The sequence below is a fragment of the Mastigoproctus giganteus genome, chromosome 13 (assembly GCF_048544385.1).
Source record: "Mastigoproctus giganteus isolate SK-2022 chromosome 13, ASM4854438v1, whole genome shotgun sequence".
In the NCBI taxonomy this organism is placed as follows: Eukaryota; Metazoa; Arthropoda; class Arachnida; order Uropygi; family Thelyphonidae; genus Mastigoproctus; species Mastigoproctus giganteus.
Window position 1 is genome coordinate 40012150 of NC_143587.1, and position 26853 is coordinate 40039002.

The following is a 26853-nucleotide window of genomic DNA, read 5'->3' on the forward strand; positions in this document are numbered from 1 at the left end:
ATTGCCAGTTTAAAACACAGTATGCTGTGTTTTAAACTGTTCATACACTGTTCACCAAATGCATTTTAAATTGTTCATAATAGCTCTGATCAAATCCAAATGTGTTTTAAATTGTTCATAATAGCTCTGATCAAATCCAAATGTTTGTAATTCAGTAACCAGAGTTAAGACTTTTAAAACTGGAACTGAAACCTTCATAATGAAGCTATATTTCATGTTTAGAAGAATTAAAGCTGTGAGATTTAATTTTTGTTTAATGATCTATTAATTAAGTACGTTCTACAATTTACATTTTCATTATGCAATATAAAAGCAAGAGTAGGTAACTTTACTATTCTTTTACTGAAAAATGGTAATACTTATATAATCTATAATATCATTTATATTATTTTAGTTAATGATAGAAACTGGAATTTATCTATAAAAAAAATCATTACTTATAGTCAACAGAACACAGCCAACTTTTTTTCTTTAATTTCTAAGTGTACATGTGGTGGTACACAAAACAAATGCAATAACGTATCCATTATGTTACATATGGTTTTGTAAAAGGATAATGAGGATGTAACTGTTGCCTACAGAAACAAAAAATAAAATTCTGTATAAAAACAGCAATTAACAAATTAATTTTAAATTATTGAAATGTGTTTTTACAAGGGCAATTCAAAATATATCAATGATTTAAAAAAATGATATTACATAATGAAAATGCCTGTTGATTAATTTCATTATAATTCAAAATATATAAAATGCTTATGCATAGGGTTATTTGAGATATATATATATATCAAATATATATATATATATATATATAGGAATTATAACTACTATATTGCCTTGAAATTAGCAGGAATATTTTGAAAGCACTTATGAAAGTGCACACAGCTTGCTGAGACTTTTGTCTCTTCAGCAGTTTGCACTTTCAGAAGGTGGAAAATTTTAAAAAATAACAGCAAAACAAGAACAAAAATATGAAATATCATCATCATCCAAATCTATTATACCCAGTGGGTATACAGGTTACTATGATGGGTAAATCACTAAAATTATTGCTGAATATAAAATATATAAAGCAAAAATTCATCTACTGGGGTCTTATCTCATCAGTAACTATAAGGCTTCAGTGAACAAAACCTAGGATGCAACATTTCAATAACCATTAAATTATTGGGTTGTCTCTGGCTTGGGCTGAGAGGCTGTGGCTCTATTCTATTAAAACCACAATAGCAGAATATGTACTCAGTTAAGAACAAAAGCCATGGAGTTAACTTTTAAATACTACCAGCCAGCTCTAGTTTGAAGGAAGTACCAAACAAAATTAAGTAATTCTTAGAGCTGTTGCAATAGAGGGGGGAGGGGGAAAGGGACACAAAATAAATTATTTGTAACAGAAGACTATGAGAGCTAAATAGAAACCAGCCTAGATAGAAAAACTGAGAGTGGAAATAATCCTTAAATAATAAAACAGATAAATAACAACAACAACAACAACAATAATAATAATAATGAAAGTAACAGATGGAATTTTGGAAATTGCAAAAATCCTGGATTTTGGATAGGCTGGCATTTTAAAGTCTCTGTTTCTCTCATATACTAAAGAAATATCAAGGAAGTTCCACACGCATCTTTATCGTAGGGTTTCCCATATTCTTTTTTTTTTTTTATTATTACTGTCATTTTTTTATTTTTTCTAATTTCAGGATTATTAACACTTCCTGATTTTCTATCAAGGCTGATTTCTATGTTCATACACTGTTGATGTCTCACAGTCTTCTATTAAAGGTTATTTCTGTCCACCCACCACAACAATAATTCTATCTGAAAGTTACTTCACTCTGAGATTCCAATAAGAGATGTTACTGAGTATTTAAGAGTTAGCTTTAAAACTTTTGTTCATTGGTTTTTTAATTCTTGACTTTGTGAGTGCTTTGTGATTGATGATTTCATGGCATATGTTGTTGTTATTTGGTTTTTAGGAGCATTAGCAACTAAGGCCATATTGCTCCGGGGATATACGGTGGTCATTCCCTGACCTTTCCGCATCCTCCGTATTTGGTGGTCATGGGCTCGAACCCCAGTCTAATCAAGAGGCATGTGCTACACACTGCTGCTCCTGACCACCTGGCTATGGAGGCGTTCATGGCATAAGGCCACAGCTTTCCAAGCCAGATCAATGGCAGAATTCAGGAGTTAATGTAACGATATGTCATAAGCCACGATCCCAAAGAATTAGAGGAAAATCTTAATCAGTTATGCACAGTTAGTAAGGATTTTGGACTAAAGATGAATATGGCTAAAACAAAAGTAATGATGAACAAGTATGCCACGGAAAGGGAAATAATGATTGAAGGAGCAGTAATTGAAAAGGTGGAGTCATATACTTATCTGGGACAAGTTATTAGCTGTAATAATGATAAATGGCTGGAAGTCAAGAGAAGAATAAATTTTGGATGGATAGCATTCAGGAAATATAGTCACATACTTAAGAGCAATATCCCAGTTTGTCTGAAACGTAAAATAATGAACCAATGTATACTCCCCACCATGACTTATGGAAGTGAAACTTGGGCACTCACCAAAAGAATGGAAGAGAAGCTAAGAACTACACAGCGAAGAATGGAACGAATTATATTGGGAATCAGACTGTTAGATAAGAAGAGAAACACATGGATTAGGCAGCAAACTCAAGTAAAGGACATTCTTATCAAAACTAAAGAACTAAAATGGTCTTGGGCAGGACACATAGCTCGAAGACATGATGACAGATGGACTAAGAAAATAACAGAATGGTACCCAAGAGGAGCTAGAAGAAAACCTGGAAGACAAAGGCGGAGATGGATAGATGAAATTGATGAGTTTTAGAGTAGTAAATGGATGGCCAGTGCTCAAAACAGAAGGAACTGGAAAGTTGCTGGAGAGGCCTTCATCCTGCAGTGGATTGAAAATGGCTGATGATGATGATGTCATAACCTTTTTTTTTTTTTGTCATTGAGGCCTCGTGGATCCTAATGAGATGAGACCCTAGCGGTTGAATTTTTCCTTTATATATTTTTATTCTTTCATTATATTTTACTGGATTATATTTTTATTAATTTTTCAAATCTTCAAGAGCAAAAGCAGCAGAGAAGACAGGTAGTATCAATAAGCTGTATGCACTTCTGTAAGTGCTTTCAAAAATATTCCTTTTAACTTCATCAAGTTTAACAAGGCCCACATTAGAAAAGTCCCTTCCCCACAACTTATCTCTCAGCTTCTGTTGCAGAAATATTTTATTCAATTTGGATAATTCTGTGCCATTTTCAGTATTACTGCTATAAGTATTTCACAGTCATGTATTTTCTTCCAGATCGTTATTCAATTTGTGTTTCTTGGAATTTTTTGTGTGAATGGTAATGGCATTTATAGTTTTTTTCCATAAAAAATCAGACACTTCTCTTCTCCCCATTACTTCAAAATGTACTTTGAGATAGTTCTATGGCTACCAGTAAAAGATACAAAAAATGTCTTGTCTAGTTCAGAGGCTATTTGTTCCATTATAGTCTATGAATTTTGCACACTTTGTGAGTCATAACCATAGTATAGTACAAAATTGTCTCACTAGGATATGTAATTATATATATATATGCGCTGACCGGGCTAGCTAGGTGGGTAAAGTGCCTGCCTGGCAACCCAAAGGTCGCGGGTTCGATTCCCGCCTTGGGCTTGGATCAAAGTACTGCAAAAAAAAACCTTGGGAGGTGCATTATGGCCACACATATATGCTCTCCTACTAAAAGTCACTGGATAATCCCCTGATTATAGAAAATTGCACATGATTACAAAATGTGCAAATACATCAGGTTATAAACGTTGTCAGTGGCTAACCAGGAATTCACTCCAAACAATAACCATATGGAAACAGCCAACAGAGTTTTGAAGAGCCATGCTACTGCTCAAGAATTAAATATTTGCAAGCCTAAAATTGGCAATGTGCTTAAGATATGGAAATCCAAAGGTAACAGTAAACCAAAGAAATAATCAGGTAGGCACATGATACTCATTGATAAGAGTGAGTATTTTATGCTCGCCTTATCTTGCCATATTTTCCTAGAGCACCTGAGTTTTCAGCTGTGAGAAATCACAGAGAAACCTGTAAGAGTTTCAAAGACATACAGAGAGCTGATTTCAATAAATTTTCATGGAGGAGTTATAGCCACCAGCCTTTGATAACAAAAACAAATGCACACCATCAACTAGCATGGTACAAAACACATGGAACTTTAATTATGGTTCAATATAAATCAGTCCTGCGGAGCAAAGAATTATACAACATATTCTCGAGAATATTTACTACCCAAATGTGATGTCCCAGCTGCCATTGCTATCATGGTTCACAGATGTTTCTCATGGTATGGACTAGGTACACTGGTTGCAGTAAATGAAATCATGAATTTTCTACATTCTACATTGATATGCTGTGTACCTTAACATTGTGAAAACTTTATGGAAATGGCACTTACATCTTCCAACATAACTCGCCATGTCAGAAATCAATGATTGTAAAAGTATGGTTTGATGAGAGTGACATAAAAACATTGCATTCATGGGTATCTGCATTACAGAATAATTAAAATTTACTGTAGATTCAGTCCCCTGATAATTTATAATCATTCCACACATTTTAATTTTTTGCCACCAAAGTCATCAATTCTTTTGACTGCCATTTTAGTCTATATGAAGGATGCGCAAACTTTTTCTACCCATGAACCCTAAATTCAGATGACAATGATGCACGACCCCCATCTATTTGTCTAAGGAACAATATGAAAATAACATCATTACAGATTTTGAATAGTATTTATTATATTTATGCAATGAAAATTATATAGTATAAAGAATAGAAAAACAGAAAACTCTACTCTACTCTCTATCTCTCATACTTCACTGTCTGTGCATTTAATCAAGAATGTCACATCCATGAAACAGACTAACAAGTTTCAGTAACAAGTACAATAACAGCCAATGCAAGCAGATGTTTGAAGGGTTATCCCAATTGTTCAACTACATTGTATTGATTGTACTGTATCGTGTGGCATTTTAGGAACTACAATGGGGTTGCAAGGAAGTGTCACCAATTAAGAATCAATAAAGAAATAGGACCCCAGCATAACAGTTTTATTGTTTAGTGTGACATTGTAGTTCCTATAATACATAGTAATTTTATTATATGTAGTTCCTACAATACATAGTACTTTTATGACATGTAGGAACTACAATGTCACGCAATATGATAAAAGTATTATTTTTATGTAAGTTCTTTTTCAATGTTCTTTAATTGGTGACCCACCCTTGAACTTCTTCCACAATCCCCAAGGAGGTTGGGACCCCTGGGTTGCACACTCCCGGTCTATATCATGAATGATGCCTTTTTATTGTATATAAAGCTTAGTAGCTTCCAGAATAATTTCCTATTTAGCATTTGTAAAAATTGCCAGTCTTAGAAGTTGTCTAAGACCACTGTAATCTCTAACACATCTTCTTTCCTGTGACACTAGTCTTTTGTTTTAAATAGAACCTACTTTAATACACTTATGTGTATTAAAGTAGGTTCTTTATTCGAAGATTTTTAATTGAATTAACCAGATGGAGAATATTTCTTTCCATTGAGGTATCTTGAACATGTTCGTATAGAAAGCAGCCATCCAGCAAATCTAGACATGTCCTGTCACTAGCCAAGTAACCAACACACATGTTTATAGTCAGTATCTCAAAATTCAAGCCCCCCCCCCCAGAAAATCATAATAAGACATTATTACCTACTGGCTCACCTTACCTGTCTGTAAGCATTTTTATTATACTCACTGCAGTTATCTAGTCTACAACATGCTCCTACTTGCATTTTTGTTTTCACAATGCTTAGGTCACACAGACTGATTCCTTCCTATACATATTCTTTGTTGTTTGTTAGTTTTTTTTAGGAGCATTAGCAACTAAGGCCATATTGCTCCAGGGATTTGCGGTGGTCATTCCCTGACCTTTCCACATCCTCCGTATTTGGTGGTCACGGGCTCGAACCCCGGTCTAATCAAGAAGCGTATGTTAAGCACTGCTGCTCCTGCCCACAGAGGCGCCCATATACATATTATATTTGCTACTATGTATAGGAAGGAGTGTGATCAACAAACACAAAAAGCTAGACAAGAAAATCTGGTTGTGTGTTTGTTGTGACTCTAACACATCCTATGTAGTCACTTATGATGGTATTACTTTCTCCAGGACTTTTCTAGTTGAATAACAGGTTAGCTTTTGCACTCTCTCACAACTGTCCAATAATCTCCCATTACTTCTCCATAGCCCTCCCATAGTCTTACAGTCTCATTTGCATCACCGCTATACAGGGTGGTACACAATATTCTGACACATTTGTATCATTCATTATAACTGAACTATTAGTGGAATTTTGTCGCTTGCAGTAGTTCCTAAAGAATTTGCTAGAGAGTACCAATGAGTCACAAATTCCAATGAGTCAGTGACTGTGAGTTGTGCCTCATGCAGAAGTCTAAAGCTGTGCTTTTTTCTACCAAAACAGAGTAACTTCTGTAGACAAAATTTTGGGCTTCATTTGAAATTCAGTAAGCACTTGCAAGAACATGATACTTTGTTTATCCCAGCAGTTTGAAGAGCAAGACTGTGTAAAGGATCAAAAACAACCTTGTGCAGACAGTTAATTCTCTAGAAAATGTGGAATCCTTCAAAGTTGTAATGCAAAGTAGTCCAGAAAAGTCAATATGAAAAGCAGCTCATGAACTTGGAATTATGTGTTCTGTTCAACAAATGTTTCAATTAGATTTGAAAATATTCCTATAGAAGATATAGTATTGCATAAACTTTATGAAAATGATAAGTGAAGAAGACTTCAATTTGCTACATGGGCAGAGGGAAGAAACACAGTGTTACACTATACTGCAGTTTTCAGATCAAGCTTATTTTCAGATTGGATGTGAACAAGCAGAATGTACAGTTAAAACAAACAGAACCTCCTTGCCCACTCACAACTTAACTGGATTCTTCTTTTCAACAAAATTATTAACTCACACTGGTATCTGTATATGCTTTGGAATGACTTTCTACTGCAGCTCAGGGCAACTTAGCTCCCACAGATGCCCAATAGTTTATACAAGATGGAACTATGCAACATATAGGTAATGTTTGTTTGTTTAAATATTTATGGTGCATCAGTTGCAATAGTGTGCCAAACTTAAAGTTTATTTTCTTTCTCATTATCTTTAATTTTATTGGTGGCCATTGTTGCAGAACCTTATTTTAACTAGATTTTTGGTGCAGTATGTCATGCTTGGAGTTACGCATTACACTTTTCACTAATAGTTTATTAATTTGTGAAAATGGAAGATACAATTATATCAGATGTATTGCCTAAAATTAGTTGTAATGAGAAGTTGTCCTGTGTTCTGAATAATGTTTTCCAAAGACTATCTGGCCTTCTGCTGAAAAATTTGGGTAGTCAAGTATAATATGGGAGACTTGTATGGCAGTTATGGCATTGAAGTGGATCTTCTGCCCTAAGCAAGTAAGAGTAGATAATGTTTGTGTGCTCAATTCTTATTCTTCCCAGAATGTAGCTAATGTTGTGTTGGATTACGTTTTTGGCACTTGCATGTTGTCATATTGTTATTATGATTGGTCACAACTGCTGCTAGTTTTGGCCACCTCTGAGTGATGTTTTATTAAGGGATTCCTTGAAAGAGAAGTGTTTTACAGGAAATTTGCTACACTCATGGACTTGACAAGCAGTAATAAGCACATGATTGTTTAACCGTGTTGTGAAATTGACATGGAATGTGTCATCACATCATTACAAACACTAATGCATGCCTTCAGGAACTTGTTTGTCAAAATGGAGGTCATATTAAACATTTGCTAAAATAAGAATGTTTTTCAAAAATCTGAGCATGAAAATTCATAACTAATAAGAATTGAGTTTTTTAGGAAACATTTAAATGTGTCAAAATTTCATGTACTACCCTGTAAGATACTGCTACTAGGCTCTGTACTTCTAAATCTAATTTTTTGTGTCAGTGTAAGAATTTTCTTTTAGCTGCCATTAATGTAGCCCCAAAGCTAATAATTTAAAACACCAAATTCTGCCTCAACAGCATCAAAAAATATCCTTGTATCTCCTGTCCTTAAAAAAAAAAAAAAAAAAAACAGCATGCATACTCTGTATGCATGAAAGATGTTTTATTTTATGTGAAAACATCTATGGCGGCACTACAGTAAACAGTTTAAATGTTTAAACAGTTTGATCGAAACTTACTTATTTACACTACTTAGAAGGTTGATGTTGATCAAAATCTTGAAAAGCACATTTTAGTGACTGAATTGGCATCATTTAGGAAGTGACATCATTTCTTAGTATGAACTTACTCTACTGAATCAACTACTTACTCTACCAAATCAACTTTAGTTATGATTGTTAGCAGCATTTAGGAAGTTATGTCATTTGTGTCATTTCCATTACAAGAAAATTTTGTTACCAATCGATTTTACTCTATTGCCACCATAGATGTTTTCACATCAAAAACTCTTGTCTTTAACAAGTGTGGACCATGCTAAGGAAAATTTTATGTGTAATCCCTGCACAACCTCTCCAAGCTTGAGTTCACTGATCAGGATTGGGAAAAATTCCTTCCCATCAAGTCTAGGTAAAATTTGAGAATCTTTACTTCAAGTCCAGACATGTAACTTTTTTCTCAACATAGCTCACCTTATAACTTCTAAACAAGACCTCAGACTGCCTATGCCAACATATTGGCACATATATCTATCTTCAGTAAACTGATTGGATTTCTGAGACAATTTTTCTGTTTATAATTTCTAAATCCAGAATCTGTTATACCTAATGAGTGAACAAATGTTTATTTAATATGCAAGATTATTATTATTATCTCTCTATACATTAAAAAAGTTTTCCTCCTAGTGATATTTATTTGAGCCAATGGAAGAGGGCAAGGCAATTATGTTCACATATTCGAGCAAATGGGAAAAGAGGGTGGGGCAATTATGTCACCACAAATGTGCAAGTAAATAATTATGAGGGCTGTTCCAAAAATACACAGATTGAGATCATTGCTCTGAGCCTGAGTCACTTTGGAGGTTGGTATGGGTCTCCTTTTTGAAATAGCATCCTTCGCATTCTATACACTTTTTTTTTTTACAGTGGTTCACTAGCTTCTGAAACACGTACTGCAGCCCATTTTCTGAAAGGCATTGCAGAATAGCGGATGTGGCAAATTTAACTTCTTCGTTTGTGTTAAATTTTTTTCCTCTCAACTCTTTTTTGAGGCTCGGGAAAGCCCAAAAATCGCATGGTGCGAGGTCTGGACTGTATGGAGGGTGGGCTAGTGGTTGACCACCAATTTTCGCTAAAGCTTGCATTGCTGGGTTGTGCAACATGTGGCCTAGCGTTATCTTGAAGAAGAAACCATTCTTGATTAAGCAGTTCTGATCTGTTTTTGCAAATTGCTCCTTTGAGGTGAACTTGCAACGTGTTAGCATAATATTCTCCATTTACAGTTTGTTTCTCAGGAACCCAGTGCTGCAGTATTATTCTGTGGGCATCAAAAAACAAAATCAACAGCAATTTTTTTGATGAACCAAAAACTTGAAATTTTTTTGGAGGCAGTGAATCGTGGTGTTTCCACATGCTTAACTGCTGTTTGGACTCGGGATCAAAATGTTTAATCCAGGACTCATCACATGATTATTTTATTTGAAATGTAGGGCTCTCTTCCACCTTGTTAATAAAGGCTTGACAAAGTTCAACACGGAGTTCTTTTTGTTCTGCGATAAGATCGTGTGGTACCCATCTTGTGCAAACACGTGAGGTGCGTCTTTACAATTTTGTGATATCTTGCTACACCAACATTCAACTGAACTGCTAGATATCGAATCGATAAACATCGATTTTCTTTCAATAACATTTTGGCTTCCTCAATGTTTTCATCTTTCACTGAGGTTGACGGACGCCCACTTCTTTGTTCATCTCGTACACCTTTTTTCCCGTCCATAAAATGCTTCCACCATTTAAATATGGCCGTTCTGTCCAAGGCTTCTTCACCATATGATTCTTGAATCATATCAAACATATTCTGACCACTTTTGCCTAACTTTACACAAAATTCAATTGTGATTCTTTGTCTAATGATTAACGAAATATCTTTCTCATCCCCCATCATAAAATACACTTCATATAAACTGCTATAACGAACCCAAAAATGAATACTATGTGATACTTGCACAAACTAAGAAAAGGTGAGGGAACTTTCCTAGACTGTAAACTTGTCACTCATTTCCATAGCAATGAAGCAGTGTTGCCAGTCCCCATATGTTCGGAATAGCCCTCATACGTTGTTGTCTTCCATTGAAAGACAACTGCCTCCATAACGTTCACCAACCTCGTGCATATGATTCCCTGTCTAATACATGACCACGCCGGGCATCATTTGATGTTCCATTGTAATGTCAGCTGATGAAGGGACCTGATATAGTTTGTATATTTGTAAATATTTTAGTCCTGCTCTTTTGGATGCAATAATATTCCTCATGCATTATGGAATCCGAAGCAAAAGGCCTTTTCCTAAGTGACCCATGTAAATGCAAGTAAATAATTACATAGTGATATTTATTCCACCTTGAGAATGCTGCATGGTGGGGTAGCCAATGGGAGACGAGGGATGCGGGTCACGTGGTACAAGTGGGCAGGGTAATTACGTCATTACAGATGCACAGGTAAATAATTACATAGTCATTTCCTGATTAGATATCAATCAGTGCGTTTTGACAGATAGATATCGATCAGTGCGTTTTGACAGATAGATATCGATCAGTGCGTTTTGATTAGATATCGATCAGTGTGTTTTGTCTTTTACATAAAAAAGATTTGACTTACTCTGTTATACCTCTACATTTTAGGCAAAAAAACATGCACGGGGGTTAGCGAGCAATGCAAGTAGGGGTGAAGCCCCCTAGTTATTCATTATATATAATATTAATAAATCAATAATTATTACACTAATGTTAGAGAAATGAGTTCTAATACAGGCCACAGTTGAATCAGAACAATAAATATGTTTAGTTCCAATACATACAGCTTCTTAATTCTAAGATCATTAAATAGAATGAATTCAAAATAGTTGTAATTACCCTGGAAGACCACAAAATCTGAAATCACGATTAAGCCTGTCTAGAGTTATGATATCCTCAGGACGCAATTTAAAGTTCAATACCTATTAAACAATTTAATATGTTACTTTATGTTGCAAAAAAAGCAGTCAAAATGCATATAAATAAAAACTAGCACCTCCGAGTACAAACATAATGCACTTTTTTTGCCCTCATCCTTCATCCAAATCTGTTATACTAGTGAGTGACTCTCTCAAGTAGCACAGTGGTTGTGATCACTGTCCCTCCATGCCATGTGGAAAATGCCGGTGTTCAAAATCCTATCAAGACAGGAGGAATTTTTTTCATATTGTGAGAAAGTTAGTTGGTCTTGGACAAGGGGTGTATGGAGTCTCAACCTTCCCCCCCTGGAAACTCACGGTTTTCATCCAGCAAAAAACATTCACAGAATGCACACCAGTTCAGGAAAACTACTCACAGAATATACAATTTGCAGACACAATATAATGATACCTAACAGCATAAATTGCTTTGGCAAAAACAAAACAAGTATATACTGAATGTTGGGTATATACGGAGGGTTGATTCAGCCTTTTGAAAACGATTTTGACATTAATTCTGCTTGTGATCTATGGCAGCAATATAAATTTTTTTTTTTGCTCAGGTGCAGTCCCAAACCTTATGAACAGGTGAATCAGTTGTAGAAGTTGTTTCAATGTCGACATGCCTCGAAATTGGATCCATGGTTGGAAGGTTACATAACCGCACTTTCCAAAGAAGGGTACGTTATGCAAAAATTATTGATATGTGCAAGTAGAAAAATTTTAGCGTATCAAAGTTTGGTATCCATAAGGTTTTGAATGGCAAAGGAAAAATCTGCGAAGCTGCTGCAAGTGGGCGGAAAACACCGAAGAAACTGCATCCTGCTCCAAGTCGAATGAGGGAGGTAGTATGAAAAGTGCAGTTGCTCGTTGTCAGTGAAAATCCAAAAACCCAAAGAGCTGTAGCGTCACGTGTGGGAACCTTCCAGTCAACTGTTTGTCGCATAATCAATGAAAATTGCAACTGGAGAAGAAGCACAAGGCCCGCGTACACCACCTAGGAGCAAGGCACATTTCAGAGTGGCGGGTCAATGCTTGAAAACTACGAAATCTACGAAAAATATCTGGCAGCTGAAAGGTGGAAATTCGTAGCAACATTGGATGAAGCGTGCATATACCTCTCCAATTGCAACAAAATTCAGGCAATTTATTAATGTCCACAGGGTGACAAGGCCTTTCCAACATGGGCACGTCAGTGCAAGGTTAAGAGCAACAAAAAATAATGCCTTATGGTTTGAATTTGTTGCTTTTGATCCTCTAGCTTGTATGCTGAATTCAGATCAATTAGCAAGCAGCAGGCACTGGAGTATTTCATAATTTTTTTGGGGCTAAAAGGCAATACAGGTAGTTAAGTTCCTATAAAATGTGGTGTTGTGCGAAATCATGTTATACAGGACTAAGAAAAAGTACAAAAGGGGAGGTTACGTTCCAAAAGCTAACAAAAATACACCATTCTAGATTTTGTGTATCTTCTTCTTGCTTTAAAAAATCAGTAATCTGGTTTTGTTTACTTTTGCTTGATAAATCTTTGTGAATTTCATCGTATGGAACTTAACATTTTTGAAGCTCCCTTTTGAACTTTGGGCTCCTTTCATTCAAGAAACTGCATTCAAAAAATAAGATTCTAACTGCTTGGCTAACTGTATGTTTTTTAGTGTAAAATTTGGAAGTTTAGAATTTTCAACTGCGTTATCATCCTCTGAATTGATTTAGTTTTACCTCTAATGCCATTTCCACCAAATATGCTTCGCCAGCCTCTTTTTCTACCAGTAATCCTTGAATGTCTTTAGTAATCATATTTTTTTTTTATTTTTTTTTTTTAGGAGCATCGGCGACTAAAGCCATATTGCTCTGCGTATATTGTCTATAAATTGCATGTCCTGAGGTTGATTTTCTGTTTTGATGGATGAAAAACCAGAGTTTCCGGGAGAAAAAACCATGCTACCCTCACCTGACTAAGCCACATTGTAAAAAAGATCCCCCCCCCGCCATCGTCGACAGGATTCGAACTCAGGTCTTTTCCACCCAGTGTAGGGAGGGCGATTCTATCAACTCTGCTACCCACAATGGCTTCAGTAGTCATATCATTGAAACCTTCCCTTCCTGCCGAAATAGCAAGTTCTACTATTGCACCAATTCTGTTTTCTGCCGGTTCGATCATATTTCTTGAATGAATTGACTCTAGCCATACATTTTTCCAACATGCATTTAATGCTGACAGTTTTACTTGTTTGAGAAATGTTTCCATGCCTCCATTACTTCAATAGATTCGGAATCAATTTTTTCCAAAATCCATTGTAACGATTTTCTGATGTAATGAGTTTTAATGGTGGATATAATGCCTTGATCTAATGGCTGAATGAAAGAAGTTGTATTAACCTAGTACAACTGTAGTGGTAGAAACATAACTTCAACATTTGGATGACTTAAATCTTTTGGATGGCCTAGCGTGCTATCCAATAGTAATAAAACTTTGAAATCTACATTTTTCCAGAAGTTCAATAGCACGGAACATAACACGGGGATTTCCCAACAAAATAAAATAGAAGGATTTCTCAATTTTTTTTTATTTTTTAGCAAGTCAACAGCGGGGATTTAAAAAGAGTGGAAATGTTGAAAAATTACATCCAACATAATAGCAGGGTTTTCCCTGCACAAAAGCTCAAAAATATCCTGCTATGCAAGGTTTGCCAAAATTCTCTAAACCATGTTAGAGCAAAACCGTGTTGTAGAAGTACCATGTTATACGGGGTTGCCTGTAGTTTAAAATGGGAAACATGGTAGAATAAAATTTTATTCTTTATTTTGACAGCTTAGTACTAGTATTAGCAGTGGCACATGAAGCAAGATAGCAAAAAAAAAAAAAAAACCCCACCAACATCATCTGTACATCTGTTCTAATAATTTGTATAATCTTTCTTTAAATTTATTCAAACTATCCACTTCCAGATGGAACTTTGTTCTGACAATCAATTACTCTCAGGGCTGAGAACAAATTTTTGGACATCTGTCCTGAAACCTTCATTTTTAAACTTCAATTTATGCCTTCATGTTGTCATCCAAGAAATGGTAAAGATACCATTAGTATTTAGTTCACCCAATTCCTTTAAAGCCTTAAAACACTTCAATTGCAGCACCTGGAAGGCAGTACCTGCAGGTGTCTAGTTTCCATATGCTCCAATTTACAGAACTTAAGTCTTTCTTGGTATGAGTACTCTTTTGTGTCCTTCCTTTACTAATCTCGCTGCTCTTTTCTGCATCCATTTTCAATAGATCTCCATCTTTCCTGAAATGAAGCTTCTAGACCAGTCTGCATACTGGTCTGGAAGCTTCAATAAAGACAGAACAATAAAGAAGTTTTTTGGTAAAATGGTAGAATATAATAAGTGCATAAGGACATGTACCAATGTACTAAAGAAAAAAAATAATAAAATAAACTTTTTTTTTTTCGGTATGCCCCCTTTATATAAAATTTGCTGTAAGCAAGGCTTATTTAACAGTTTTTTGTTTGTGCAATTAATGTTCCTTGAAACCATAAAGAATTATAGATTCCTAAACTCAGACTGGGATCTCTTCTAAGGAACAATAAAAAATTACTCCTATTTCATTTTAAAATATTTTTATTTAATCATTCAAGTAAGTTTAATTCACTGAGAAAAATGTACTTAAAATCATATCTGACAAAAATTCAGTTTTAATTTTTAAAACAATATGATTAATTGAGCTAAAGTAGTTATATTTTTTTATCTCATTTTAACTGTAATTATTGTCTTAGTTTCCAAAATCCTTTCAAAACAAAAAATTCTGTATGCTGTAGAAAAATTAACATTTAAAAAACTGCACTGGCACTTCATTTTACTGTTGTTGTAAAAATTGTAAATTTTAACAATGCAAAATTGACCATATCAAGCCAGGCAAGTGAATGGTGAAAATTCTTGTAAAACTGAAACAAACTGCACATTATAATTGCCTTTTTAATTTTGAATTATAAATGCTATATAACCAGAATTCTTAACTATTGTTTGGACAAGAAGCAATTTTATACTCTTAGCCTGTTCAAAATCTAGTTTGGACTGATTAATAATTGATTTACAATTGTTGTGACCTTTGGTGTAGACAGAAAATAAACCTGAAGATTTGGATGCAAGCCAATTGTGATATGCAACATTCTTATCTTGAATAACCATAGCACATTTATTCGAAAACCAAGGTTTAGGTAAAGGACAAGATTTTAAGGTGGAGTGTGGAATAAAGGATTTCACCTGTACAAGAATAATATAGCTATGATCAAAGCAAAAGTTAGGATGAGATTAAAAACAGTAATCCGACCAACAAAAAAAAGAATAAGTCTCACAAATCCATCCATTTTGCATTCTTGTAATGCCAAACAGCACAAGGCTAGGAATGGCCATGAGAGAGAGATCATCACCAAGTTGCGATCTGAAGTACCTAGAGGACCACTAATATTGACAGTATACTTTGAAGAGTTGTTTATGAGAAAATGAATCAAGAGTGTTGTGCATGTGATTTTCTAGTATTCTAGTATTTCTAGAATGAGCTAGCTGTATAAAGTCATTAGTAAGTACAACAGCCTCAGTATCTCAACCAGCTAGGTCCATGTAAGTGGAAAACTGAAGCCTGTTGGAGTTGTGAACATTAATATCATCAAGGAAAATTAACTCCCTGTTAGGAAAGTCAGAATGGAGAAAGTAGAGTTTTAAAGAAATGAAATCAGAGTTCCAAGTGATTAGTGGCTGGGAGAATGTAGAGGCAATAAATGAACAGAATGGTGTAGAGAGATATTAAGCCAGAGGAGATTCCAAATTTGGAAGTCTGACAAGGAATATCACAGAAGATATAGGCATAAGTACACCTTGGAAGCAAAAGGAATCATAAAGAGGGTAGGTAGGATGAGTATTAAGACAACTGATAATTGGCATTCTGTCAGGAAAAGTAAGTGGACTTGGCAGACTGTAGGTGGAAATGGACATCACTGCGAGTGAAACTGGGATCATGTATATTAAATTAATGAGGAAGTTTTTGGGAGGTTTAGATCTTTTTTGCAGATGTTTTTCCTATTAGTTGTATAATGCATTTTATGATGTTTATAATGCATTCAGTAGAAAAGTAAAATTAAAGAGGGAACATGTCAAGAAATTTTTGAATATGGTACACACAGCAAGAATATACCAAGCTCCTTGACAATGTGGCCTTGAAAATTCTTTCTTACATGCTACTCAGACTCCCTGACAGAATACAGGCAGCAAGATTATACAATAGCTTAAGTGAATTTTACTAATATTATTGAATACTATCTTAAGTAAATATTATTTAATCATGGAGAAGCAGCAATAGTGTTTCAATCGTATAAAACATATTCATAGTGGTCTGACCTTCTTCAAAGGTTTGGGAAGATATATTTGTGTGTGTGTAGATACACATATTCATTCAGTATATATTAATTAAGTTGTGTTTTAATTCAGTGTTATATGTTTATTTTAGTGAAAAAATGAGATTACATGTTAATTTGTGCATGATGACAACCAAATATTTCATCAGTTCCGAGATTTTTATAGTATTTAACCATTTCTGATCTGTCATATTCTGATTAATGTCTTCACATTTAAACTGTTGCCAAAACTTTAACGATGTGTGTGACACTGACAAGTTCTGTAGAGACGATGTCAGCGTCACATCTCAATCATATAACCTCTTTTGGTGAGTCTCGCTCTCTCTTTTCTTATTGTCATGGTCTATAAATTTAAACAAAATTATTTAAATGAAAGAATTTAAATGCAGAGGAAATATATACAGTTTACCTTATCTTATCATTCAGCACTTTATAAAATAATTAATGTAATATCAAATTAAAAAATGTATCACACCTCTAGATTTTCTTTTAGTCTTTCTTCATGGACAGTCTTGGCAATAACAATTAAGTCATTATCAATGCCATATCTTAGAAGTATCTAATAAAAGAAAGGAAAAGATATATGTACATAAATAAAAAATAACAACTGCTACAAATACTCATATGTCAGAAGAAAAAAGATTTCAGTTAATTACTTGACTTTTTTAAATTTGTTAAAGAAACAAATAGCAACATTTCTGCACTGTATTTACCTGGGCTATTGTTTTTTTATATTTGTTAGCAATTTCTTCAACCTTTGGTTCTTCCCAAAAGGTTGGTTCTCCCATTTTTGCCCTGGATAAGAAATTTCAAATATTATATATAACCAAGATATGTAACTTATGCATGCAATAAAAAAGGCATTAGTTAAGAATATATATATATGTTCATGTTCCTTGAGAATTTGATGTATTTGCTACTCAGGTCATAGTATACCAGTTCCTGTGGTATGGTACTCTAGTTCATATGTTGTTGTTTTATATTGTCTGTAAAAATGTGCATTATACAGGGTGTCTCAAAAATATTGATACAAATGTTTAGGAGAGGTAGGTAACATTTAAAGGAATGTGAATCGCATAGGAACCCATAACTGGAAACGTCACCGTAAGTTGGTAGACGGGGCGGTAGTCGCCGCACGAAGAGCATACATCAATATATACGAACTGTGAGCAGAGGGCAATGGACGAGCTGCTCAACAAATTTATGGAGAATGTTTCCCAGACAGACATGTACCGGACCACCGTTTGTTTGCGCGTGTGCATCAAAATTTGTGCAATTATGGGTCATTTAGAGGTATCAGGAGTAATGCGGGCAGACCATGTTCGACACGAACTCCCGCCATGGAAGAAAGTGTGTTGAATGCCGTCCAGAATAATCCTACTACCAGCACATGTGCCGTTGCCTCTGCCTTAGGAGTGTCTCATTGCAGTGTACAGCGTGTCTGGCATGACGATTCTGTACACCCTTTTCATCTCCAAAGGGTTCAGTTACTGCTCCCCCAAGATCATCCTGCACGTGTGGCTTTTGCGCAGTGGTTTCTCCAAGAAAGTGTTCAAGACTTGAATTTTCCAGCCTATGTTTTGTTTACGGATAAGGCTTATTTCACTCGGGAAGGCTTATTCAATCAGCACAATGCTCATGTGTGGGCTCACGACAACCCACACGGTATGTGCCCCCATGCGGCACAACATCGCTTCACAATAAATGTGTGGGCAGGTATGGTCGGTGACTGCCAAGTTGGCCCATACCTGTTACCATTCCGCATGAACTCCGCTAAATATTGGATCTTTCTTGAACACGTTCTACCAGGGTTACTTGACGATGTTCCAGCAAACGTGAGACGCAACATTTGGTTTCAACATGATGGGGCACCTGCCCATTATGGAAGGTGTGTTTATGACCATTTGAACAGGCATTTTGGGCATCGATGGATTGGCCATGGTGGACCCATTGCCTGGCCCCCACACTCACCTGATTTATCGAGCCTTGATTTCTTTCTGTGGGGGGGGCCCTCAAATCTATCGTGTATGAATCGCCTGTGGAGATGGAAATGGATCTAGTGGCGAGACTCGTCTGTGCTGCTGCTGCTACTGTCAAAGAAACTCCATGTGTGTTCGACCGTGTCCGCCAATCCATGCTGCGTCGGTGTCATGCATGCATCGCGTCTCATGGTGGAACCTTCGAGCATCTGTTGTAACATCATGAAATGCATCCATCTCATACTCCATTGTTAATATTATGTCAAATAAATGTTTGCCACTAATTACTGTCTTGTGTCATTTCTGCTTCTTGTGCCTCTGCTACTACTTTCCCGTGACATTTCTGGTTATGGGTTCCTATGCGATTTACATTCCTTTAGATGTTACCTACCTCCCCTAAACAGAGGTTTAGGGGAGGTAGGTAACGTTTGTACCAATATTTTTGAGACACCCTGTATACCAAATATTACTACTGGACACTGAGTAGTTACTTTGTTATGTACAGCTAAAATGTTCAAATGTTTGTACCATACAATACAAAGCAGGTGGGCAGATATAAAGATGCTGTACATGGTCAGTATGAGATTAGGAAAGAAAAAAAGATTTAAGTTACTTTGAATAGGAAATGACAATTGGCACCAGATAAACCAGTGTGTCTGTTACCCTGCACCAGACTTGTATAGGCTAAAAGGTTACGGTCAGTCAAATAATAACCCAGTAAAAGAGTGAGAAAACATAAAACAGTAAAAAACATAAGTGGTAACCAAGAAGCATTTCAGAATACACAACTCATCATACCTTGTCCCAAATGGGGTACTGTAGCCATCACATAGTTCCTGCTGTTTTAATGCTGATAGGAGGAACAAAATATGGCAAAAGAATCATGAGTCCATGGACCCATCCTACTGGGTGTCAGTGTAGACTGGTGTTGGTGTTATAATGGTGTGGAGAGCATGTTGTGGTGCATATTGAGCCCCTTAACAGCAGCAGAGCAACATTTGGATGCCAGAGGTTATCTAGAAATTGTTTCCGACCAGGTGCATCCCTTCATGGCTGCAGTGTATCCATCTCAGAATGGGTCTTCCAACACGATAATGCATCATGCCACAAGGCCAGAAATGTATACAACTGTACAGTTGTACCAGAACTGTACCAGGAGAACAAGAGCGAATTCAGCCTACTGAATCAGATTCAGTAGGTGCTTAATCACAGGATTCAATCTGATCTCAATCAGATTGAGCACCTGTGAGATTAGGTGGAATGGGCTTTTTAGAGTAGAGATCTATACATACTGTGATGTTTAGTGTTTTCCACCAACCATGGAATAAAACGAAAGAAGAAACCAAAATTTTTAAAATATTTAATATTTACAATAAATTATTTACAAACAAAATATTACTAATAGTAATTTTAAAATAAAATAAAACAACTGTAATATACAGGATAATAATAAAATGCCGAATTTAAAATGCACTAAAATATACTGGTTAAAATCGCTAAAATACTAACTGAAGCTTTCAAAGGCTTCTGCCTTCTTTCTCAACAGTGTAATTTCTGTTCTGCGGTGCATCATTAAATACCAGCAGGTTCACGGTGCATCTCACGTGAACGTGTACTGTTCCCGTCAGAACCGGAAGTGGCTCGGGAGCGTTTCAGGCAAAAACGTTCATCCCCTCCAAGGATTACCGCCTCAAAGAGGGGATGAATGCGCGTGCCCCTATCTCTGTTTATATTTTTCTCGGTAGAACTAATTCGCAAGCTCTCGAGCCACTTGCGGTCCCAAAATCTATGCGCCCGATCAGTGATGACCGCTTCATCTGGGGAGATTTGATGTTGCTTCTCCCAGAAATGTTCAGCTACGGCGGATTTGCCATAGTCTGCATTTCTTATCGCATTTGTGTGCTCCCCCAGACGATCTTTGAGACGCCATTTTGTTTCTCCCACATAACACTCCCCACATTCCGGGCATTTAATACTGTATACGACCCCACTTATATTTTCATTTAAGACAGGGTCCTTCACCTGTGACACGATTGTGTGCAGCTTCCTGCCTGGGAGCTGCACACAACGTGTCTGGTAATTCCTTAATACGCGAGCTAAACGCTCGGATAAACCCGGATAGTAGGGAATGTATGCGGTGGCTATTGGCGTGAAGGACTCACTTCTACTCTGCCCTCCACTAATGTATTTCTCTATGATCCTCCGGGGGTAGCCACACTTCAAAAGATCCGCCGTAACACGTTCATACTCCAAGTTTCTATCCTCTGAGGTACTACAATGGGATTTTGCCCTATCCACTAATGCTCTTACTACACTGTTCCTGTGATAATTAGTCTGCGCTGAGTTGTAGTGTGAATATTGGCCCCTGCACGTAGATTTTCTAAATACTTTTGTTTTCAAATGCTGGCCTTCTCTACAAATCAGCACATCCAGGAACGGCAAAACCCCTCCTTCCTCTACCTCAGAAGTGAATTGTATGAACGGGGAGAAGCTATTAAGAAAATTCAACGTATCATCCTCACTCCCTTCCCGAATAACTGAAAACGTATCATCAACATACCTTTTCCACGGACGCATAGGGAGAACTGTAGTGTTAAATAGTCTGGACTCGAGCTCCTCCATCGCTAAATTAGCTATGATGGCACTGATGGGGGAGCCCATAGCTGCACCGTTAACCTGCTTGTACATGGTGTTATTAAACACCATGGTAGTACTCGAAAGACATAACTCTATTCCTTTACATATGTCCTCTAAGTTTAGTTGAGTCCTATTATTCAAGGTGGTGTCTCTTTCTAAAGCCATGTACGCACAATGTATCCCATGGTCAATTGGGATGCAGGTAAACAACGATGTTACATCAAAGGATATCATAACCTCGTTTTCTTCTATACGTTGTCCTCTTATGAATTGTACAAATTCTGTACTGTCTCTGATACTATGTTCAGAGAGTCCAACTAATGGTGACAGTAGTTTGGCTAGGAAACCAGATAATGCATACGTGGGGCTGCCAATAAACGAGACTATCGGTCTGAGTGGCACACCCACTTTATGTATTTTTGGCAAACCGTAAAATCTCGGTATCTGGCTTCCTGTGGCATGTAATGCCCAATACCGTTCCTTTGGAATCTTATTGGATTTCATCCAACATTGCACCATCTTATTAACTTGTCGTTCCAGATTCGACAGGGGATTCTTATGAATAATCATATAGGTTGTGCGATCATTTAACAAATCTAATGCTTTGCTTACATATGCTTCTTTATCCAAAACCACCGTTGCTCTACCTTTATCAGCTGGTAGGACCACAACATTATCGTCCTGCTTAAGACTTTCTAGTGCTAATCTTTGCTTTATATTAAGATTCAAAGGAACTTTCTTGGCTTGACTTAAAATAGCTGCTGTTTTCACACGGATTTCATTGGCCATGCACACAGGTAACTTACTAGCCGCTCTCTCAATGCCCATAGCTATTTCTGCTATGGGAACTTTGGGCGGAATCGTAGCAAACTTAGGTCCTAGATTTAACACTTCTATTTGATCATCAGTCAACTGTTTACTACTGATATTAACAATAAAGTTACTATTGGTACTATTATCACTATTACTCCTGGACATGGTTTGTTCTTTAAGCCTATCGAACTTATTCATTTGTCTTTGTCTGTAACTGTCAGAAATCCGTTTTGCTTTATTCGATACCACACTAATCACTAATGGCAAACGGATTTCTGACAGTTACAGACAAAGACAAATGAATAAGTTCGATAGGCTTAAAGAACAAACCATGTCCAGGAGTAATAGTGATAATAGTACCAATAGTAACTTTATTGTTAATATCAGTAGTAAACAGTTGACTGATGATCAAATAGAAGTGTTAAATCTAGGACCTAAGTTTGCTACGATTCCGCCCAAAGTTCCCATAGCAGAAATAGCTATGGGCATTGAGAGAGCGGCTAGTAAGTTACCTGTGTGCATGGCCAATGAAATCCGTGTGAAAACAGCAGCTATTTTAAGTCAAGCCAAGAAAGTTCCTTCGAATCTTAATATAAAGCAAAGATTAGCACTAGAAAGTCTTAAGCAGGACGATAATGTTGTGGTCCTACCAGCTGATAAAGGTAGAGCAACGGTGGTTTTGGATAAAGAAGCATATGTAAGCAAAGCATTAGATTTGTTAAATGATCGCACAACCTATATGATTATTCATAAGAATCCCCTGTCGAATCTGGAACGACAAGTTAATAAGATGGTGCAATGTTGGATGAAATCCAATAAGATTCCAAAGGAACGGTATTGGGCATTACATGCCACAGGAAGCCAGATACCGAGATTTTACGGTTTGCCAAAAATACATAAAGTGGGTGTGCCACTCAGACCGATAGTCTCGTTTATTGGCAGCCCCACGTATGCATTATCTGGTTTCCTAGCCAAACTACTGTCACCATTAGTTGGACTCTCTGAACATAGTATCAGAGACAGTACAGAATTTGTACAATTCATAAGAGGACAACGTATAGAAGAAAACGAGGTTATGATATCCTTTGATGTAACATCGTTGTTTACCTGCATCCCAATTGACCATGGGATACATTGTGCGTACATGGCTTTAGAAAGAGACACCACCTTGAATAATAGGACTCAACTAAACTTAGAGGACATATGTAAAGGAATAGAGTTATGTCTTTCGAGTACTACCATGGTGTTTAATAACACCATGTACAAGCAGGTTAACGGTGCAGCTATGGGCTCCCCCATCAGTGCCATCATAGCTAATTTAGCGATGGAGGAGCTCGAGTCCAGACTATTTAACACTACAGTTCTCCCTATGCGTCCGTGGAAAAGGTATGTTGATGATACGTTTTCAGTTATTCGGGAAGGGAGTGAGGATGATACGTTGAATTTTCTTAATAGCTTCTCCCCGTTCATACAATTCACTTCTGAGGTAGAGGAAGGAGGGGTTTTGCCGTTCCTGGATGTGCTGATTTGTAGAGAAGGCCAGCATTTGAAAACAAAAGTATTTAGAAAATCTATGTGCAGGGGCCAATATTCACACTACAACTCAGCGCAGACTAATTATCACAGGAACAGTGTAGTAAGAGCATTAGTGGATAGGGCAAAATCCCATTGTAGTACCTCAGAGGATAGAAACTTGGAGTATGAACGTGTTACGGCGGATCTTTTGAAGTGTGGCTACCCCCGGAGGATCATAGAGAAATACATTAGTGGAGGGCAGAGTAGAAGTGAGTCCTTCACGCCAATAGCCACCGCATACATTCCCTACTATCCGGGTTTATCCGAGCGTTTAGCTCGCGTATTAAGGAATTACCAGACACGTTGTGTGCAGCTCCCAGGCAGGAAGCTGCACACAATCGTGTCACAGGTGAAGGACCCTGTCTTAAATGAAAATATAAGTGGGGTCGTATACAGTATTAAATGCCCGGAATGTGGGGAGTGTTATGTGGGAGAAACAAAACGGCGTCTCAAAGATCGTCTGGGGGAGCACACAAATGCGATAAGAAATGCAGACTATGGCAAATCCGCCGTAGCTGAACATTTCTGGGAGAAGCAACATCAAATCTCCCCAGATGAAGCGGTCATCACTGATCGGGCGCATAGATTTTGGGACCGCAAGTGGCTCGAGAGCTTGCGAATTAGTTCTACCGAGAAAAATATAAACAGAGATAGGGGCACGCGCATTCATCCCCTCTTTGAGGCGGTAATCCTTGGAGGGGATGAACGTTTTTGCCTGAAACGCTCCAGAGCCACTTCCGGTTCTGACGGGAACAGTACACGTTCACGTGAGATGCACCGTGAACCTGCTGGTATTTAATGATGCACCGCAGAACAGAAATTACACTGTTGAGAAAGAAGGCAGAAGCCTTTGAAAGCTTCAGTTAGTATTTTAGCGATTTTAACCAGTATATTTTATTGCATTTTAAATTCGGCATTTTATTATTATCCTGTATATTACAGTTGTTTTATTTTATTTTAAAATTACTATTAGTAATATTTTGTTTGTAAATAATTTATTGTAAATATTAAATATTTTAAAAATTTTGGTTTCTTCTTTCGTTTTATTCCATGGTTGGTGGAAAACACTAAACATCACAGTATGAGTATACCCAACCCCAGAGGCCTATTTGAAGAGAGATCTATACAATTTGCAACAACTTTGGGAAGCGACAGATCCAACATAGACCAGCATTCCTGTGGAATACTCTTCACACCCTAGAGTTCATGATAAATTCAAGCTATTCTGAGGGCTAAAGGGGACCTACCTATTATTATAGGTAGGTGTATCTAATAAAGTGGCCACTCAGTGTATTTTTATAGGCATTTTGCACAAAGCATGTCAGAAGAAAAATCAAAATAGGAGAAATCAGAAGTGCATACCACTACAAAATACCAATCTGAAGGGTGGGTAATCAAGGCCAAAATGTTCAAAATTGAAATAGTAACAGTTACAATGCTAACGGAATTAAAATCCTAGCTGTTTATTTTGACTAACTGACATTTAGAACAGCTAATGCCAAATTGAAAAGTTGGCTATTTATAATAAGTTACCTTGTTGAGTATTACACCATTGTTAGGTATAACAAACAAAAGTGAAGTTGTTACTGACTTAACCACGGATATTTTTTATAAATCCAGATAATATTTTATCCTTTCCTATGCATGTTCCTCTCTGTGCAACAATTATTTTTGGACAAGGTCCACATGGAACAGCTAGCAAGTGAAACCAGTTTTAATTTTTTTGATTATTCCATACACTTTTTGGTAGCATCTTGAAAATTTGTCATTTCAGTCCTAAGAACAAGCTTTGAGTATAAAAGCATAATCTGGAAAACCCATCAATTTTATTCTTAAGAAATATTGTACCACTGTTTCAACAAAGATATAATATCTGCTTCTGTTGAAACAAAAGGGAATACTGAAGAGATCTTGCTTTGCAAAAATTGTTACTTTACTTTATTATTGTCACCCAGTAGCCTCCGTAGCTGAGTGGGCAGGAGCGGGAGTGCAGTAGCACACGCTCTTTGAGTAGACCGGGGTTCAAGCCCCTGACTGCTGAATACGGTCGATCTGCCAACCCGCACTGGACCAGCGTGGCAGATTATGGTCCATTTCCTTCAGCATGAATTGTTGAGGTGGCTTCCATCCTGCAGTGGGTTGATAATGGCTGCACTTTACTTTTTACTTTAGCTTAGTTGAGTAGGCAGAAATTATCAGAACATGATGCCTGCTACAAAACCTGGTTGGAGAACAAAACTCACTCTCTCTCTCTCTCTCTCTCTCTCTCTCTCTCTCTCTCTCTCTCTCTCTCTCTCTCTCTCTACCTCCCCCCCCCCAAAAAAAAAGAATATGAGGACTAAAGAGCAATATTCTGAAGGGCAATATGAAGGCAGCCTTTCAGTCACAAAATATAAACTTTTCAGCCAACAAGTTGAGAAAAATTTATAGCAGAAAATATTTTGAAAAAAAATTAGTTTGCAAAATTATTCTGTTATGCAATGCTTAAGGCACAACAGAAAATTGTGTTTTTTTTTATCACAGAATTTGCATATATCTTAATCTAATTACTGTTTTTCATACAAGAGTTATATGCTTTAAATAGTATGGATTTTTCTTAAATAAATCCAAATGATAAAACATATACTACTAACATTTGTAAAGTGAACAACACACCTTAAGGAAAAAATTATTTAAATAATTATTTAAACATTAAAAACATTTGAAATCACCCCTTTCATTTGTTTACAAAATATTATTTTTACAAAATAATTAATCAATCTTTATGCTTCACTCATCTTTATCACCAACTGAAAATTATCCTACACATGGTGAAAGAAGACAAAAATAAAACTATTTTACAAAATCATTACAAGGGTAAAAAAATGTTCATGAAAACACAATCAGCAATATGTAGTCAGAATTTCTTTGTCATTGTTAGGGATTTGCCAGTTGAAAGGTCTATACTCTAGACAGAAATAAAATAAACTTTATTCATGAAAAAATAATTATTTACCATGGTCGATCTGGAGATCCTAGTGGACTATATGCAGTGATCTTAATACCTTTTTCTTTACAAAATTCAATAAGTTTCTTCTGAGTAAGATATGGATGGCATTCTACCTGTGAATTATATGAGCAAGTTAAAGAAATTTTAATTTTTACTTTAATTTTGTTT

General features: G+C 36.5%; 1 protein-coding gene across 1 annotated transcript in view; it reads right to left on the bottom strand.

The window, feature by feature from the left end:
• Positions 1–443: 443 nt before the first annotated feature.
• The window catches only part of LOC150075983 (aldo-keto reductase 1B-like), a 67660-nt gene continuing 41250 nt past the window's right edge, over positions 444–26853 (bottom strand). The window contains exons 6-9 of the mRNA XM_090387225.1: positions 26692–26798; positions 17406–17487; positions 17168–17251; positions 444–575 (exon numbers count right to left, since the gene is read on the bottom strand). Coding sequence (XP_090243351.1) covers positions 444–575; positions 17168–17251; positions 17406–17487; positions 26692–26798 — 405 coding nt within the window. The remainder of the gene's footprint in view (positions 576–17167; positions 17252–17405; positions 17488–26691; positions 26799–26853) is intronic.